Source organism: Astyanax mexicanus, chromosome 6, assembly GCF_023375975.1.
Source record: "Astyanax mexicanus isolate ESR-SI-001 chromosome 6, AstMex3_surface, whole genome shotgun sequence".
NCBI classification, from domain to species: domain Eukaryota; kingdom Metazoa; phylum Chordata; class Actinopteri; order Characiformes; family Acestrorhamphidae; genus Astyanax; species Astyanax mexicanus.
Window position 1 is genome coordinate 4585779 of NC_064413.1, and position 19169 is coordinate 4604947.

The 19169-nt window shown below is 36.3% G+C and overlaps 1 protein-coding gene and 1 long non-coding RNA gene across 2 annotated transcripts in view; one reads left to right on the forward strand and one right to left on the reverse strand.

Moving 5' to 3' along the window:
* LOC125802491 (uncharacterized) overlaps positions 1-19169 on the reverse strand; it is a 479356-nt gene that overhangs the window by 37048 nt on the left and 423139 nt on the right. The window lies entirely within an intron of this gene.
* fbxo32 (F-box protein 32) lies at positions 1699-18884 on the forward strand. The gene is made up of 9 exons (XM_007250830.4): positions 1699-1931; positions 3655-3767; positions 3873-3922; positions 4018-4110; positions 9800-9893; positions 11017-11201; positions 13110-13292; positions 13471-13614; positions 15041-18884. Exons 1-9 carry the CDS (start codon positions 1816-1818, stop codon positions 15128-15130), a joined length of 1068 nt encoding a protein of 355 aa, XP_007250892.3. The 5' UTR covers positions 1699-1815; the 3' UTR covers positions 15131-18884.

A 19169-nucleotide genomic window follows, 5' to 3' on the forward strand; every position in this document is an offset into this window, starting at 1 on the left:
TCTTAATTAATCATGAGTGTGTTTTGGGTGTAAGGTAACGTGAAACAAACCAATCAGTGTGTCACTTGCCCTTATTCTCTTTAAGAGCCAGATGTGCTCTGACTTTGGTGGATTGGTACTTTAACAGCGCAGGGCTTCTGCGATTCTCAGCAGATGAATTTGACCTGCTTTTTCACACTGTGAAGGTGCCTAAGCAGGTAATTTATGGGAACAGCAATTTTTTTTTTATGACTAACTACAAACTCAGCAGTTCTCAAACCCTACCCAAAGCAGACCAAAAAATGCAGGCTTCACAATGTTTCTGTGTGATTTACTTTATTATCAACTGAAAATTATAAACAGAATAGATACAACCTGTAATATTTTCCTGTTTGATGGTGTTTAATTGAATTCTTTCTTCCCTCTATTTTAGAAGTGTCTAGACTTTAGCACGGTGTCACATTGTTTCTTTTTCTCTTACTAAAAATATTATCTGTTTTCAGGTTAATTATATTTTAAACATTTTGTTATGTATAGAGCACAATTTAAAGTCTTATTAAAGGAGAAATCAATTAGGTGCAATTAAATTAAACCACTAATGTCACTTTCCATATATTATACATGTTTAATTTCAAATGATATTACTGTAGAAATTTGAAGTTATGGAATGGCACAATTAGAAAAAATGTGATTGAAAAATGTGGTTGTATGTAGACCAGAATTTAGACTCCTATACAAAAAACTATTAAGGATTATCAAATTAAACCACTTGAAAAACACTCTTCTAATGTTTATTTTATTTGTTTTAGGTGAAAAAAAAAACTGTAAGAAATTGAATTAATGGGATGGGAAATGTATGACAATCACAATGACAATTTGGTTGTATATAGACCAGAGTTTGAAGTCCTATAAAACCAGCAAATAAAAGTGTCATCAAATGATACCATTAAATTCTTGATGAAGCCTTTTTATACTGTTAATGACATAAGTATCAAGTGATATTACTTTAGCGGTTTGGAGTAATGGGAGATGAAATTTAGGAAGAATTCCAATTTGGTTTTGCATAAAACAAAATTTGACATGAATTATAGTGTGTGTTGGGGTATTAATATTATAATAGAATATTACTGTAGGAAATTTAAATAATGGGATGCACCCCACCCCCCCACCCCCCTCTCTTTTCCTCCCCTATGCCACTATTTCCCTTTGCCCTCTTTAAGGCCCTGTCTAAAAATGTTTGAACTTTGAACTTCTATGTCCTTTATTACTAAATGTAAATCATTATTTGTAAGTTATTTGGATAAAAGCATCTGCCAAATGTAATTCAATACAGCCCTATAAAATAAGACAATTATTGTTTTTTTAAATTTGAAAATGCATTTGTGTTAATGACTTAAACATTCCTAGCGCCGACCATGAATTCACTAATAGTGCTTAACATTATTGAACTACTTATAGTAGTTAGAATATTCCCATAGTTCTTAAAATGAGCCCTTAAAACGTGTTCTATCTTATGAGACACGTTAAAGCCCCCCTCTGAGTCCGTGGCTATGATATTTCAGATGGTGGAGGAGCAGCTGATGGTGATGGTGGTGATGATGATGTTTCCAGCGAGGTTTTGCAATATTGAAGCAGACGGTAAACAAAGCCACGTGCTGGAGGGGGCGGAGCCCAGCGCACTTCCGGGCTCCTCGGCCTGAGAGGGTATAAATAGCGGCGGTGAGCATCTCGCAGTTAGAACTGCGTGAGAAAACAGCACTGACAGGCTTATTTACAGGGTTTTCCAGAGTCTAGGGGTTTTATTTTGTGTCTTTAGTGTTTACTGAGGCGTCTAACATGCCTTTTCTCGGACAGGACTGGCGCTCGCCTGGTCAAAACTGGGTTAAAACCGAGGACGGCTGGAAAAAAACGACGAAAGACGAAAACGAGGCGAATAACAACGTCTCTGAACGGTCAGTGATAACGCATGTGTCCCTAAAACGTAAATTTAACTTAGGTTTTGAGTGTCATTTGCCTCCAGATAGCTGTTAAATCTAAAACATTTTACATTCTCCGTTCCACCTTAAATATGCTGCATTACTCGCGTTGTTGCGTCTCTGGCTTACAGTGAAGCCTATGAAGGTATTTAAGGTGGAACGGGAAATTAAAACACGAAGAAAACTTTAGCATCGTATTTGTCATATTATATTGTTTGCTCACATTTTAAAGCTAAAATATCGTGGTTTACGTCATAACATTGACATTTCTACCCCTGATAACGTTGAAAAAACAAACAAACAGCGCAGTTAGAAGTGCGAAGGATGTGAAATTATGAGTGCTGTAATATCTTGCTCTTTTTTTGCTTCACATTATCAGTTCCACCTTAAATGCTGCGTTACTCGTGTTGTTGCGTCTCTGGTTTACAGTGTAGTCTATGGAGCTTTTTAAGGTGGAACGTAACATTAAATCACGTAGAATTTTTTCTATATACAATATCGTTTAGTCGTACTTTAAAGATAATATATCGTGGTTTACGTCATAATATCACCGACCTTTCTATGTCTGATTACGTTAAAGAAAATAGCGCAGTTAGAAGTGCGAAGGATATTATAATATAAGTAATATAAGATTCACATTCTCCGTTCCACCTTAAATGCTGCATTACTTGCGTTGTTGCGCCTCTGACTTACAGTGTATCCTAAGAAGTTTTTTTTAAGGTGGAACGGGAAATTAAAAAAAAAAAAAAAACTTTAAGGCCGTACCTTTTCATATATTGTCGTTTACTCATATTTTACAGATAATATATCGTCGTTTACGTCATAATATCGATCTTTTTACGTCTGATAACGTTGAATAAAACGTGAGAAGTGCGAAGGATGCTGAAGGAGGAGGGAACCTGAATGTTGTGCCAGCAGAGTCTCAAATTACATACAGCAGTAAATAGTAGCTGGAGCTGCTCTTTCTTTGCTCTGTTGCTGCTTTCTTTTGTTGTCCTACATCCATGGCCAGTGTTTGGCCAACTGTTAATCACCCTGCTATTAATACACGCAGGAGTAATGGGATTATTGGTCATCTGCCTGGCCACTTTACTGCTTTACTGTTTCCAGTACAGTCCCAACAGCACTGACCAAAACATGTTTGTTTTTTTGACATTTATGTACTTATGTAATCCTCCTTCAGATCAATAGATTTTCTTTTTACCTTTCATCTTATGTGTGTACATATAAGACTTCATGTGGTCTTGCTTTATTAAGTTTTATTATGCAACAATAGGATTAGATGTATCAACCAGTAGGGCTGTGCTATATCAAATGGTATGCAACAATATTGGCAACTTTTTTGCTGTTTATAGCCCATTGTTCTCATTTCCTATCATATATCTACTAAAGACAGATTATATCTGTCCAGTATCATTTATTTTACTTCAATCCTGGATATATGGAGATATTTGGAGTGCATTATTATTAAAATTCTGATTATATATATTTTTATATATCTCCGTTAGGGGTGTGTCATATCATATCATATGCAATAATTAAATTATTATTATTTTTTTTTGCGTTAGTGTGTTTTTTTTTTAAATATTTGTTCGTTATATTGTTATTGCAAAAATACCATGAAATATCGTGATGTCATTTTAGAGCCATATCGCCCACCCCTTACGACCAGTGCTGTTTATTTTTCTTCTGATTTCAGGCACTGTAAAGAAGAGGCCTACTATAAAGAGAACCTGCTCCTCTCCATTAACTATGATGTGGCCACAAAGAAGAGGAAGAAGGATCTTCTGAACAACAACACAAAGATTCCTTGTGAGTTATTTTGGATCTTGTTTTGTTTTTTCAGACAAATGACAGTCCTGTGTATAGTTTAATAATTTATTGACTTGTTACTGTTGATGTTTCGCTTCTTCTTAGATTTCCATAAAGACCAGTGGATCTATGTCCACAAAGGGAGCACTAAAGAGGTAAGAATGAAATAATTTCTATAATGAATATAGTTTGTAGTATTGTAGTATTTCCACACTGTATTTCTAACTCCCTGCTCACTGTTACCCTGCAGCGCCATGGCTATTGCACTCTGGGAGAAGCTTTTAACCGCTTGGACTTCTGCAGTGCCATCAAGGACACCAGGCGGTTTAATTACGTCGTGAGGGTGAGTTTCCTTTTACTCCGCTCAGCCGCCAGGAGCGACGCTCTCAGTACAACGGGTTAACCAAAACAGTGATCTGGCAGTGGAGAGGGCTGGGCATTAGGCCACTCTCTGAGAGAGAGAGAGAGAGAGAGAGAGAGAGTGTGTGTGTGAGTGTGTGTTGGTGAGTGGCTGTTTTTGCTCTTATCACTAAAGTCCAGGCAAGAGGCCCTCTGCACAAGTGCGTGTGCATGTGTGAGTGTGTGTGTGTAGTGTACTTGTCATTGCCATTCCTTTGTGTTCATCTAACCCACAAAACACAAAAAAGTATTGACCATCCAATTTGTAGCTAAAAAGGTGGTAAAATATATATAAATGAGTGTATGAGTGACTTTTGTATGTGTGTAATGCTTATTATAGAATTTATAAGAATTAAAAGGCCCAAATTCTAGATTTTTTTTCTTTCTTGTATTGCTCTTCCTTGGGCCTTAAACTTGCATGAGTTTAGGAAAAAAAACAAACCGTTATGATTCCTTCTTCTTGACCATTTTTCTCAACCTCTCTTAGTAGCTTAAAATTACTATTAGTAGCTTTAAATACATTAGCTATGTCTCATTTCATTGGCTACCGTAGTATTGTAACTAAGATATAAACAAAAATATGATCTTTAAACAGTATGGCTTCAAATATACTTTGTATATTTGTATATTTATATATGTATGTGTGTGTATGTGTATATAGTTAGTTGAGTTTGAACCTTATATATATATAACATATATCTGACAACTTAAGCTATATTTAAATACAACATAAAAACTTTAGGTTGTGCTTTTGAGTGCTTTTTTTTGTAAATCTTCTGCGAACATAAGTAGATTTAAGTATGTGTTAAGTATGTGTTATACTTCAAGTGTTAAATACATTTGAAGTACATTGTAAATGTACTTCTTTGCATATTGATGATAAAAAATACATTAAAATGCACTTTAAGCAGTATTTAATGTTACTACATATATTTTCTATCACACACAACATTTAATTTAAAGCAAATTGCTTAACAATGTTTTATGGAAGTACAGAGAAAGTATATTTAATGTGTATTTTCATTATAGTATTCTTTACATCATTTGAACATACATGTTATGCTCTTAATACCTTTTTTAACTCAAAGTATTTTTGCAATTGCCATATTATAGCACGTTACTGACTTGTTATATGGACATGCTTTTGAGAAACTAGAACAGTCTCAAGCAGAAACATATATATTTATCTGTATGAATGTCTGATTAATAGTAGTAGACAGTTGTTTGTTTTGCGTGATGCTGGAAGGAAAGGTCAGGCAGGCTGCTAAGTGGAGAGCAGTGCAGGCCGCTGCGAAGTGGAGGTCACTGTCAGGCTCCCAGCAGGGGCTCAGAAATGACAGCCGCAGCTTTATGAAAGCAGACCGGAAAGTCAAGTGACTCAGCTCCCCTTCCGACCTCCCCCCTCCTCCACTGTGCCATTGGAGAACCTTTCCACTCATGCTTCATGATGCCAAATTCTGATCTGATCACTTGGCTCTAATGTTGTGTTATGGGTCTGTCATCAGCTGCTAAATGCAGATGTTTGTGTTTTGAGGCTTGCGTGATTTGGATTGTTGGGGAAACAAAGAAAAGTATAGGGCCTAAACCAGTGATAAAGTAAAAAATATAAATATAATATTTTTACCACCCAAAATCAGTGGCATCCACTTGAACTTTATATGAATTATGCTGTTGTTATTATTAATCCTAAAAACATTTTGGTTCAATTATAGAGCATATGAAACTGGTGCTGATTCTACTATATTTACTAGTGGTGGGCGATATTGCCTTAAATAATATCACAATATTATTTGGCGATATGACAAAACATTAAATTAAAAATATATATTTCAAGAATACACTACTGCAACAAAATTTAAAATTAAATTGTATTATTGCATTCAATATAATATGGCACACCCATAATGGAGATATTAAAAAATACAAGAATTTTATTAGATTCAGAATGTCATGATACTGATAATGCACTCCAAATATCTCCATATATTTCCAGGATTAAAGTAAAATAAGTGATACTGGATAGATATAATCTGTCTCTAGTAGATATATAATGGGAAATGAAAACAGTGTGATTTTTTTTATTTCGCTAAAAAAATGCCCACAATATTTAAAAATGTTGGCAATATTGTTGCATATGAGACGATATGGCACACCTCTAGAATTTACTAGTTATAGTAAATGAAGAAGAGTGAAGAAATGGGGCTGTGGGATAACATACAGAATATACCAGGATAAGCACAAACAAACCTAAAGTTATGAAAAATACATCTTTAATATTTTAGTGGCTGCAGTAAAATGTAAACGTGGTAAGCGTTGTGTTCTACATGGGGATGCTCTGTCTACCAGCAGTTGTACACATTTAAGAATCTCTCCTCAAGCACTGTATTGGCTGTATTAATCACAAATCGACAGAGAGAGAGAGAACTTGTAAACAACTGATGTACTTGTAATAATAACAAGCACAGGACTTTAGACTTTAGTGCTGGTGAGGCTTTCTTCCAGCCCTTCAGACTTTGTTGACATGGTGTTCAGTTTTGTCTCACAATGTGCTTTCTGCTTGTCTAAATAGCGGAGGTAGCCAAGTGTGCTCCTGTTTTGTGGAGCTCGCTTACAGGGATCGAATTTAAGCAGCAGTGGAAAAAGCAGGCCCGTGAGACGGCAGGAGGGGCTGAGGTCTGAAGACTGGCCTATCGTCCTCCATAGGTGCACAGTCATCCTCCGGGGTTTAGCCTACTCGAGTGTCCGTTTGGTGTTGATGGTTGCGTGATGCCATCAGAACACATGCCGGTGTTTAACAGCCCTGTCAGTGGCTAAACGCACCTCTAACAGGTTTCGTAACCGAATATCATGTGACTAATTGGGTCACGTCCGCCCGGAGAAAGAAGTTGAGATCAATTATTGTAATTGGATTTAACAAGCACCTCGTCACATGTAACACCAAAACAAAAGGATGGTGTGGTCTTTCTGGATGGAACTGTAGGCCACACTCTATTTTTATAGCAGTCTTGTGCTCATCTGGCGGGCTCTTTTAATAACCTACAACCTGTTTGAGTTTACTGAGGTGTAATCAGGAGCTGGTTCGAATCCCGGTCATGCAGCTTGCACAGTTGGCCTCTTTCCCCTCGTCATTCTAAAGGGTGATGTTGATCAGCACAAGGCTGCATCTGTGAGCTGATGTATCGGAACCGAGTCGCTGGGCTTTCCTCCGAGCACTAGTGCTGTGATGCTACTCGGTAATGCTGCATCAGCAGCAGTTCATAAACAGGCGGTAGCTAACTTCACATGTATCGGAGGAGGCATGTGCTAGTCTTCGCCCTCCTGGTGTGTTGGGGCATCACTAGTGACAGGGGGGAGTCCTAATGAGTGGGTTTGGTAACTGGCCTCTTAAATTGGTTTACTACATAATTAGTACAAACTTACTGATGAATTGAGTAATAGAAATTCTCCTAAATTACCTGAAATAAGCCGATTACATTGACTTCCATTGAAATTTAAGAATATTTCATCTCCAGTAAAGTTGCTGTTTTGGGGATACTTGTAATTGAAACTTGAATTTCTCATTGTAGCATATTCATATTTCTTTCTTTAGTACTTTTCATACAATGAAATGTTAAAGTGAATGTTAAAATTTGCAACTTACCAATGTTGGCACCCTGGATTTCATCTCAAACTGATGAAAATAGTGATTTAGCAATGAGGGTTTGAGCACCTACAAAATCTACCTACCCACCGACCTACCCACCGACCTACCCACCGACCTACCCACCTACCTACCCACCTACTTACTTACTGACTTACTAAATGGCAATTAATGGGTGCAAGCAGCGTTCACCAGTGTAGAGTAATAGACCAAACAAAGGGCAGTGTCTGCTGCAGGTTTTGTATCTTTTATTAGACAAGGTTCCATTGCTATTATTATTCAACATTTAATGTATGTTCATTAGTTAAGCAATAGCTTCTATAATAAGGATTGTGAGCAGCTTGGCCTCTGACCCTCATTTAAAAAGTGTGTTGAGAAAGGAACAGAGAGTGTGATGTATATGGAAACTGGGTAAACAGCCAGTTGCAGCAGTAGCAGTTGGTGTGGAACTGGATGAAGAATGTCATGTTGTACACGCTGCCACATGAAGGCACTTGAAAGGTTTATCAAGAGGGCGACTTATTGGTGGTGGTGAGAAAAGGGAAGAGGGGGTGGGCCAACAGGCAGGCAGGCAGGCAGGCGATGGCCACGTGTTTTCAGGTCAAGCAGTGGTCAGTGTTTGTTCCATGGCTTTGCCATTCTGGGATGCCAGACATGCCACCCTACTCAGCTCTGGAACTGTCGCACTTTCCTCTATGTTGACCATCTTGTATCTTGCTGAGGAACATCTGTCAGTCTGTCTGTCTGTCAGGCTTTTTATAACCAGATTCCCCCCTGTTGGTTTAGTTGTGAATGCTATGTGATGATGCTAAGCTGGAAAAGGTAGAGGCTAGCACAGGAATTCTCTGTAACAAGATCTTTATCAGACTGCTCTACATGCTAACAGTTATCAGTTGTGGCTATAGCATTGTGTCAGCACTTAGACAGATGGGCCACTCAGTGTTTTTGTTTATTTGGTTTAGTTTTTAAAAATGTATATTTCAACTTTACACAGTTTTAACAAACCCAAATGTTTGAACTGCAAACTCTCAATGTGTTTGTTTTTTATGTACTAGTGCATCTAAAAAAAATAGAATATCATTTAAAAGTTGCTTTATTTCAGTAGTTTAGTTGAAAATGTGAAACTCAAATATTAAATAGATGTATTAAACACAAAGAGTGATCTATTTATCTATTTTAAGTGTGTATTTATTTTATTGTTAATGATTGATTATGGCTTACAGCCAATGAAAACTCAAAACTAGTGTCTTCGAAAATTAGAGTATATTATATAAGACCAACTGGTACTTTTTGCAGAGTGGCAGTGTGCCAAGTCCTGCTGGAAAATGAAATCTGGTCCACTGTGTTATATCTAGTCCAAAGTCAGTGCAATGTTTTTTTTTTCTTTTCTTTTCTTCTGCGGATTTCATTTTCCAGCAGGACTTGGCACACTTCCCACACTGTCAAAAGTACCAATTGGTCTTGAATAATATATATATATTTTTTTAAAATACTAATTTGTGGTTTGTCATTGGCTGTAGACCATAATCATCAACAGTAAAAGAAATAAACATTTTAAAATAGATTACTTAAAATGTGTAATACATCTATATAACATATGAGTTTCGCATTTTTTAACTAAATTATTGAAATAAAGTAACTTTTCAATGATATTCAAATTTTTTGAGATGTACTAATATATGTACAGATGTGTTTATTTTCCCTAAAGGTTTAATGAACTTATACTTGAGTTATTGTCTACAAAAATGTATTTATCTGTAATTTTGTGCAACAGTTATTTCTGTGATTTTCTATGCAGTTAAAAGCAAAACAGGGCTTCTAAAGATGTAAGACTGTGTGTAAAGAGTGCAGAGCTGCTTTGCCGTTTCTGGGATTATGGTTTGTTGTTGCTAGCACTTGGACAGAGAGAGAGAGGAGCATAACATGGTGAAAGTGATGTTTGGAACGGAAAGTCTTAAGTGTGATGGCCTGAATTTATGCCTTGTGTTTGTAGCTGCTGGAGCTGATTGCCAAGTCCCAGCTGCCCTCGCTGAGTGGAGTGGCGCAGAAGAACTACATGAACATTCTGGAAAGAGTCGTGCAGAAAGGTGAGAACCCCCCCTCCACTTCCCCTGCTTAGCCCCCTTGCACTTACTCACTCTGATCTTAGTAAATACTAAGTCATAATGCTCTCATTCATCTCACGATGAAGATTTGGCCACTCAAGAGGCCAACAGTCACATTTTAATAGAGCCCTTTGACCTTTTGCCCCATTTATAGCTTTGTTTCCGTAATAATTTATGACCGTTTCCATGTTTCTGAGAAGCTGCTTTGTGATATCAATTGGAAAAAGTGCTATACTAACATCTAAATAAAGCCCTATCTGGACGGGATTGTTTTCTCAGGGGGACGTCTATGAAAAATATTTTACACTTCTTCACAGTGATAAAACTCTTGAATCCGCAACTGAAAAAAACAGGAGGACCAGTGAGTTTTTAGGATTTCTCGGTCACATGACATGGCGTTCAGTAGCTCCTCCATTTCCACTCGCTGTTGTCTTTTTTACATGGATTTCCATGGAAACGTGTGCCCAAAGTGTAATTACAATGTGTGGCAGTGGACAAAAGCGATGTGACGAAACTCAGAGATGTGGGTATGGACAGGATTAAAATTACCGGAGGACCAGGACTGGAGTTTAGCGAAAAACAGTAGATAATTCAGCCTCTTTTTTTTTTTTTTCAGAGGACGTCTGAGAAAAACACATACATGGTCGTTCCGGACAGAAATAAAATCACAGAGGACCCCCATAAAAGAGAAATTTAGCCCAGAACTCCCTGAGAAATTAATCCTGTCAAGATTAAAGAGCTTAAGAGTAAATTGTCAGCTTCACAACAAACTCTTCAACCTGAACTGAAGTTGGGCACAGATACAGGAAATTTCATAACTGCCTGCAATGGAAAGAACGACAAGCCTTGTGAGAGCAAACAGTAACCACTGGGGTATTGTAAACCAAGTGTTCCCTCAACTAAACAAAAGAACTCGAGTGCACCAAGTTCTAGATCATTATGATGATTATGGTGTTGCTAATAAATAACCTTTTTTTATGGCCATGCTTATTTTACAAAGCACCAGAATTCCTCCATCATGTTTCTTCAGGGATGCTTCCAAAGCTTTAAAGCTTTTCTGAAATTATAATCCTCTGAACATGCCTCTCTCCGCTTCTGTTTTTAGTTCTGGAGGATCAACAGAATGTGAGGCCCATTAAGGAGCTGCTGCAGACGCTGTACGTGTCGCTGTGCAGTCTGGTGCAGGACATGGGGAAGTCAGTGCTGGTGGGAAACATCAATATCTGGGTGCATCGCATGGAGAACATCCTGCAGTGGCAGCAGCAGCTGGACAACATTCAGATCAACAGGGTGAGCATATAGCATCTTTCAAACGAGAGCACACCAAAAAACGAAAAAACATGGATGGATCGGCTGGATATAAGTTAATAGTTTATTAATATAAATGTGTATTTCAATAGTTTTTTTAATATACATTATTTTCTGCATTAGTCACTGATTTATATTCGTTACAGGGAACAATTATATTTATTCTTATATTGTTCATATTTACAGTAAAAATAGTTGTGATTAAACATATCATCTAGTAGGCAAAAAAAAAACAACACACAACTGTTCCAATCCATATTATGGAAAGTACTACTCTACTCTACTACTAAGTGAAGAATAAAAAAGACTGTATACTGTAAGAAATGAAGGACGGTCAATCTGAAAACTGTCAAGAATCTAGCCTAGAAAGTATCCTCAAGTGCAGTCACAAAAAAACCCACAAAAACATTATGATGATGAAACTGGCTCTCATCAGGACTAGTGTATGTGGCACAGGATAAGTTCCTCAGAGGTACCAGCCTCTGAAACCGCAGATAAGAGCACCTAAGTGCTTCGCAAAGTATTTTGGTTTGTTTAACACCTTTTAAATTCACTACACCATGCATTCCTGCATAAGTACCTTCTGTGTACCCATCTGTGAAACATGGTGGTGGTAGTATCATGGTTTGATCCTGTATCATGGTTTTGATCCTGTTCATCTGGTCCATTTGTAATCCACCAGCTAAAATACTTAATTCTTAAGTAAAACAACGACCCTAAGCACATACAAGTTGTTCTACCAAAGAATGTCTTAAGAACCATGAGCCAAATCAGAGTCCTGACTTTAAGCCAGTGGAAATGTTGTGGAAGGATCTGAAGTGAGAAGTTAATGTGATTAAACCCACCAAAATCCCAGAGTTAAAGCTGTTCTATATGGAGGAATGGGCTAAGATTCCTCCAAGCTGGTGTGCAGAACACAACATTTACCAATAGGGGTGTCACGATTCTCTAAATCCTCGATTCGATTTTATTTCTGATTTTAAGGTCACGATTCGATTCGATTTGATTTGATTCGATTCGATTCTCGGTTTTTTTTTTTTTACAGCAGAGAGGCCTATGCCAGTTTTAGATTAGTCTATGGTCAGTCATTGGTTTGATTCATCAAATTTACAATATCTTATTTCAAAAGGTGGGCTTGATATAAGTGATGCAAAGTGATACAAGTGATCTGTAATACACCACATTAGGCACTAATGGTCAAATTTAAATAATTTAATTAAGATATATATGTAATGCCATCTAGTGGCTTTTTTGGTAGCAGCAGTGTGCACTATTAAAACAGCAATGTGCAACATAACAAAATAAATAATAAAAAAATACAGGAAGAGTCATGTACAAAATAATCGACCAATTAGAGCCTTAACAAACTGAACTCTATTCTACTATAACAGTTAAACATGAAAAATAAGACTTTAAGACTCTTCGGTCCCTGAGAATGACAAGTTTTTGTCTTTAATAAAGATATATTATTAAGTTTATCTGAGAGAAAGATTCTCCTTAAGGTACCAAAACTATTAACATATTTGAGGCTAGACAAAACAACTGTTATTTTTATATTTTTAAGTTTTTCTTTAAGAAGATGAGAACCTCCACATTCTCTGGAGAAAGAGCTGCTCTTTGAGATACAGTGTCCTCTTTTTGGATAATTTTCCTTAAAAAAGTAATTATCAAATATATATATATATATATATATATATATATATATATATATATATATATATATATATATATATATATATATATATATACACATATATTTTAACTGGGTTCATGTTATGTACTTTAAATATAGACAGAAATATAGACAATTATAATACGGTTCACAAACTTTCATAGTTACAGTTTTTAAAATAATCTTTTTTTTTCCTTTTATTTCCCTATTTTAATTAGCCCACAAACACTGGTATGACTCTCCTGGATCTGCCGGTCAGTCTACAGCTGAACATCATGCACCGCCTCTCAGACGGACGAGACCTGCTGAGTCTAGGGCAGGTTTGTCCTGATCTGGGAGTGCTGACTGAAGACCGGCTGCTGTGGAAGAACCTGTGTCAGTACCACTTCACAGAAAGACAGGTACCAGCTTTTCTGTAGTTTCTGTAATTCCAAATCTGTAATTGATTTGGATTCATTTGGTTCCTAAGGCGTTCTAGACGTTCCTTAGACTGAGAAATACCCTGCTGCACATTAAAACAGTTCATACAGTGAAAGACTGTGGTATGGAGTAACCGACCTCTTACTGTACCCCTCACAGATCCGCAGGCGCCTCATCGTATCGGATAAGGGACACCTGGAGTGGAAGAAAATGTACTTTAAGCTGTGCCGATGCTACCCACACAAAGAGCAGTACAGCGACACCTTGCAGTTTTGCACACACTGCCACATCCTGTTCTGGAAGGTGAGAGAAAAATGAGTGTTGAGGAGGTCTGCATGATTCTATGCAATGAATAAATCAATTAATCTTTAATGTCGTAAGCCAACAATAGCCAGTATCGATATGACTAGTGTCATATCGCATGAGGTTTGAAAGATTTAGTCAAATGAGATCCTGATTTATATTGTATCAGGTGTGTGGGTAAAAAAGGCAAACAAATCTTGCCAGTTTATTTAAAGAATCCTCTGGAGTACAAAGCATTATGTAAAACAAAGGGGAAAAAATGACATCCAAACAGTGAGGCTGCATAGCGAGTTCTGACTATGCAAGATAACCAGTCAGGGTGGCATAAATTTTCAATTCTAATCGCGTTTTCACACCTGTAGTTTCTATGGTCCGGATCAGTTGATGAGCTCATCAACTTGGAGAGTTTCTCCCTCTGTTTGGTTTGGTTTCACACAGGCATAAACCTAAACGCACCAAAATGCGCACCAATAAACCATGCAAGCATGTTCTCTCCTCTGATTGGTCAGTGCTGCCTGGCGCAGGAGCAAGAAAGAAAATATACGTATATCTATATATGTAGTGTGAAGCTGCTTTAAACACAGAACGCTGAAAATTTGCTGCTGCGCTTTAAAACAATGTTTTCAATAGGACGTGCAGCACAGATGTACACATAGTAAATGGAGTCGCGTGGCTGCGAGCAGTGTACGCAGCACAGACTGCGCATGTAAACAGCATGGAGCAGCAGAGTGAGCGTTTGTTCATAGCTGTGATAGTCAGCGTTACCTGGCTAATATGTTAGATTACACTGCAACATATCAGCAGTTTAGCTCAAATAAAAAGAGTATATTTGATACCTGGGTCGGATTGAGACCGGATTACGTTCTCACCGCTCCAGAGTTTGTTTAGTTCCTCTAGCTGGTTTTGGTCCGTTTGTTTTGATCCGCACCTGAGTGTGATTACTGTTTTCACAAGAGTACTAACCAACCCGTCCGTTTTAACCAAACCAAATAGTGCTGGTGTGAAAATGACTTAGTCCTTAGTCACATGAGATCCTGATTTATGTTGAATCTGGTGTGATTAAATTATTAATCCCAGTTTATTTAAATAATCTTATGGATAAAACGTTTTTTTTTTTTTTTTTTGGAATGCAATGGATAATCTAAACAACTTCTTCCCCGAGATAAGCAAAAAGCATAATGCTTTGTGCTTTATTCATACACATTCAAACCAGCTCTGTATGGACCATACATTACCCTAACTACATTAATTCTAGATTTTTGTATTATTCATTTTAATCATTATGCATCGTTTACAGATAATTTTATTCTAAATGTAGCAAGCAGTCAAGCATTGAGGAAAAAGAAATCCTATATAGAAGAAAAAGATGCATCAAGATGCATTGATAATTGATTTATAATAAAATATCTATTTTTATCTGTTTTAGGACACAAACCATCCCTGCACAGCCAACAATCCCGAAAGCTGCACCATTTCAGTGTCTCCACAAGGTTTCATCAACCTCTTCAAGTTCTGATTGGACACTTTTTTTTTTTTTTTCTTTCTTTCTTTTGTTTCCACTGTATGTAAATAGTGTATATAATTATCAAAATGTGCAATAGATTTCTGGAAGGTTTAAGCAGGGAGGCTCAGTCCTGGAGATCTTAAAACTGACAGAGTTGAGCTCCAACCCTGGTTTAAAGCTCTTCTTTATTTATCCAGGCGATAATAAAGAAGATTCAGAGCTTCTAGATATTTGGTTATGTTCAGACTGCCAAACCAATTCAGATTTTTTTTTTTTTTTTTTTTTTTTTTTTTTTAAATACTTTTTTGGTATATTCAGATTGTATCTACATGAAATCGGATTATTGCAAAACGCAATTCTAATCAGCTGCAGTTTCTACAGATGTGTCTCAGTCTGGACGCTTGAATTAGACTTGAGTGTGTCTCTTGCATTTGCTTAGAACACAAAAAACACCAACTTGTATTTATTTATTTATTTAGTTTTAATCAAAATAAAAAGTGAAACATGAGCAGAGGGCCAGCTTAAAAAAAAAAAAAAAAGCTAAAGCCAAATTACTTTTGGGAGATCTGGACAAAAAAAAAAGAAAAAAGAGACACGGACTGAATGCTGAATGTTGAGGACAGTAATAAGTGATGTTTTTGGATAAATCTGAAAAAAAAAATTAGTAAATCAGTTCAAAATGTGAAACTCATATATTATATTGATGTATAACTCAAGCCAAAGGTTATTTAAAGCAGCCGACTCACATAAGTTTGTGATGTCCAGAAAGGCAAATCCCAAATTAGATCACTTAAAGATCAAGACTGATCTGATTTAAGAAACGAATCCAGATTAATGTGCCTGCAGTCTGAACACAGATTTAGACATAAGTGTGTTGGATCTGAACTCTTAGAGCTGAAGGAAGATCTTGAGGACCAGGGTTGATCAGTTCTGGCATAAAGGAGTACTGCAATACTTTTTTTTTTTAAGTTTTGTTTTGTTAGTTTTTTTTCTACCTACTATCTCTGCCTTGTGTGTAGCTGTTGACAGTTGACTATCACAGACAAGGATTTAGTGAAAAGCTGAATCTGTTGATGTGCAGTGCTTCAGAACCTGCGCACTGGCTTCCGTTACCATATTTATTCCTTCCAGGTGACATTTTTTTTTTGTTTGGAGTTTTGAGTTTGACTTGAAGACACAATTACTTCAGTTAGAGAAGTGTTGGGAAGTACTTTTGGGAGATCTGCACAAAAAAAAAGGGACACGGACTGAATGTTTAATATTGAGGACAGTAATGAGTGACGTTTTTGGATGAATCTGAATGTGGAGGTGCATCTCATTCTTTATATATTTTTTTATCATTGAAAAGTTACTTTATTTCAGTAAATCAGTTCAAAATGTGAAACTTGTATATTATATAGATGCGTTAATAAAAAAAACCTAAAGTCAGTATCTTAGAAAATTAGAATTGGTACTTTTGGCAGTGTGGGCAGTGTGCCAAGTCCTGCTGGAAAATGAAATCCCCATAAACGTTGTCAGCAGAGGGAAGCATAAAGTACTATTTTTCTCTCCACTCTTCCTCCAGATTCTGCTCCCTTGATTTCCAAATGAAATTCTTATTTATTATTATTTTTTTTTTAATTGGCTGTAAGTCATAATTATAATCAACAATAAAATAATAAACATTTAAATTAGATCATATATATATATATATATATATATATATATATATATATATATATATATATATATGAGTTTTACGTTTTGACTTCAATTTCTGAAATAAAGTAATTTTCAATCATTTTCTATGATGATTTGGGATTTGAGATGCACCAGTATATGAGTGAATGTAATTTATGTGTGTAAAGTTAAGTTTAAAGGGTATTATGCTTATTCTGTTTGGGCATGAATATGTTTACTTTAAGTGACGACAATACAATTAATTATAGAAAATAATAATAATGTATGGTAATATAAAAATAATGTGCTTGTGCAAGAAGTATGCATTATGCAGTTTGCCCTTATGCTGCAAGGATAGTGCACTAATAATAATAATAGCAACATTAATATATAATATTAATATCGTCGCTGTCCAATGAAAAACACTTCTCTCCAAAACAGCAACAGGAGAGAGAGAGAAAAAAACTTTTAAACTTTTGTATAGATGTCAATGTAAAAAGTTTAGAGTTTATTTCAGGTCGTTTTGAAGAGTTTCTATTGGTCCGTTCATCAAGAAATTTTGGCACAGTTAAAGGGACAGTTTGTCTGTTGAAATTATGTAGTAAAATATATATTTTTTTATAGGACAGCGACGATATACTCTAGGAATGTCTTTTTCCTGACTACAGTAACTACAGTTAACAGTGTATCTGTAACTCCTGTTAGACTGTTAGACATGTTTGGGTTTGTGAAAGCATGCTGGTGCTTTTTCTCTTCTCTTTTTTCTTTTCTTTTTTTTAATGTGTGGTAAAGACGAAGTATGTTGGTATGTTGGTACGTTTACCAAAGCTGTCAGTCATAATAGTGTAATAGTGTGCAAAGACTTTTTCTAAGTAAGTTACCTTTTTTCCACTTTTATACGTTTGATATTTTCCAGTTGTGTTTGTTTAAATCTGTGTTGGTAAGAAAGTGGTTTAAGCATACCTGTCAAGTCTCCCGTTTTGGCCGGGAAACTACCGTATTTTACTCCTTTTCCCGCCGTCCTCCCGTATAGTTTTTTTTTCGTAAATTTCCCGTATTATATGAAAATGTAAAAAACTTATTATTGAGGCGACTGACCGCTGTGTGTTTCTTAACCAATCGTCGTGCCGGTTCAAGGATAAGTCCCGCCTTTCAAGAGAAACAGCCAATCAGCTTGCTGGTTTTGCGGAGCGCAGAGCTAGTTGAAGGGTTTGTTAGTGTAATTTGGTGTAATTTATTATTTAAAAGGGGTAGAAGATATGGTTGAGCTGGAGAGAGAAAATTTGTGGAGAGGACTGAAATTAACTGAACTGATCAAGTATTTTATATTATCATATAAAAGAGAGCGTTCCTGCCAAAAAAGTGAAGATTTCATGTAGAAAAGTTTTTTTTTTAGGCTGTATTATAAGAAATACATTTGTAGGAATATCCACAGCATTTTAGTGTCAACAAAAGTAGACCGATTACATTCTGATAATCTAATTGTATTTTGTAAGTTGTTTACAATGTAAAGGATACCTAACCTCAGTTGGGCTGGTGGGACGGCTCAAAGCGGGTGGCGGAAAATTTCCCTTATTTTTAAATCCAAAACTTGACAGGTATGTTTAAGTGGTAAAGGGTGCAGCGCGAGCGGATACTTGACTCTATTATGACCTGTTGTTAGGACACTAAAGCCTAGTCTAATTTAAGGTGCCTTAATCCATCAATAACTGAGTAAAAGTTAGACACATGGACTCCTGTGCATTTATTACTACGCTCTACAATAATGATACATGTCTTATTTGTTTTATTTTTTATTATTATTTAAATGGCATGATTTTTTTTTTTTACTGTATCATGAAAAAAAAACCCTTCCTGACTAAACCACTTGCATGAATTTCTGAATTTTAAAACCAAAGATCTTCTCCTTAGATTCATTAGATTAAATACAGGCAATGGCTGGCTGTTATTCTGAACAGGAGAAGCCAAGGGCGCCCTGGACGCGATGTTCTAACACTCCTGTTCAGTCCTTTATGGTTATGCAAACAACAAAGATGCTTTGTGAAGAGCGAGCCAAAAGAGTCATGAGTCTTGATGATGCTGAAAATAAACCAAGTTCCTCTGATGATGCTGCTGCTGCTCTCTGAGACTCCTTTACTGCCATCTGGTGGGGTGATGCCATTGTCTTTGCTTTTATACATATGTCACTAGTGGAACAAACACATTTACACCCACAAAATAATTGTCACTATAATATTTTTTATAGGGCTGCATGATATTGAAGAAAAAAAAAAGATCTATATTGCAATGTTAACCAATTATCTATTAAAAATCTGTCTCAAAAAAACTCAGAATATTATATACAGTCATATGAAAAAGTTTGGGCAGCCCTATTAATCTTAATCATTTTTAG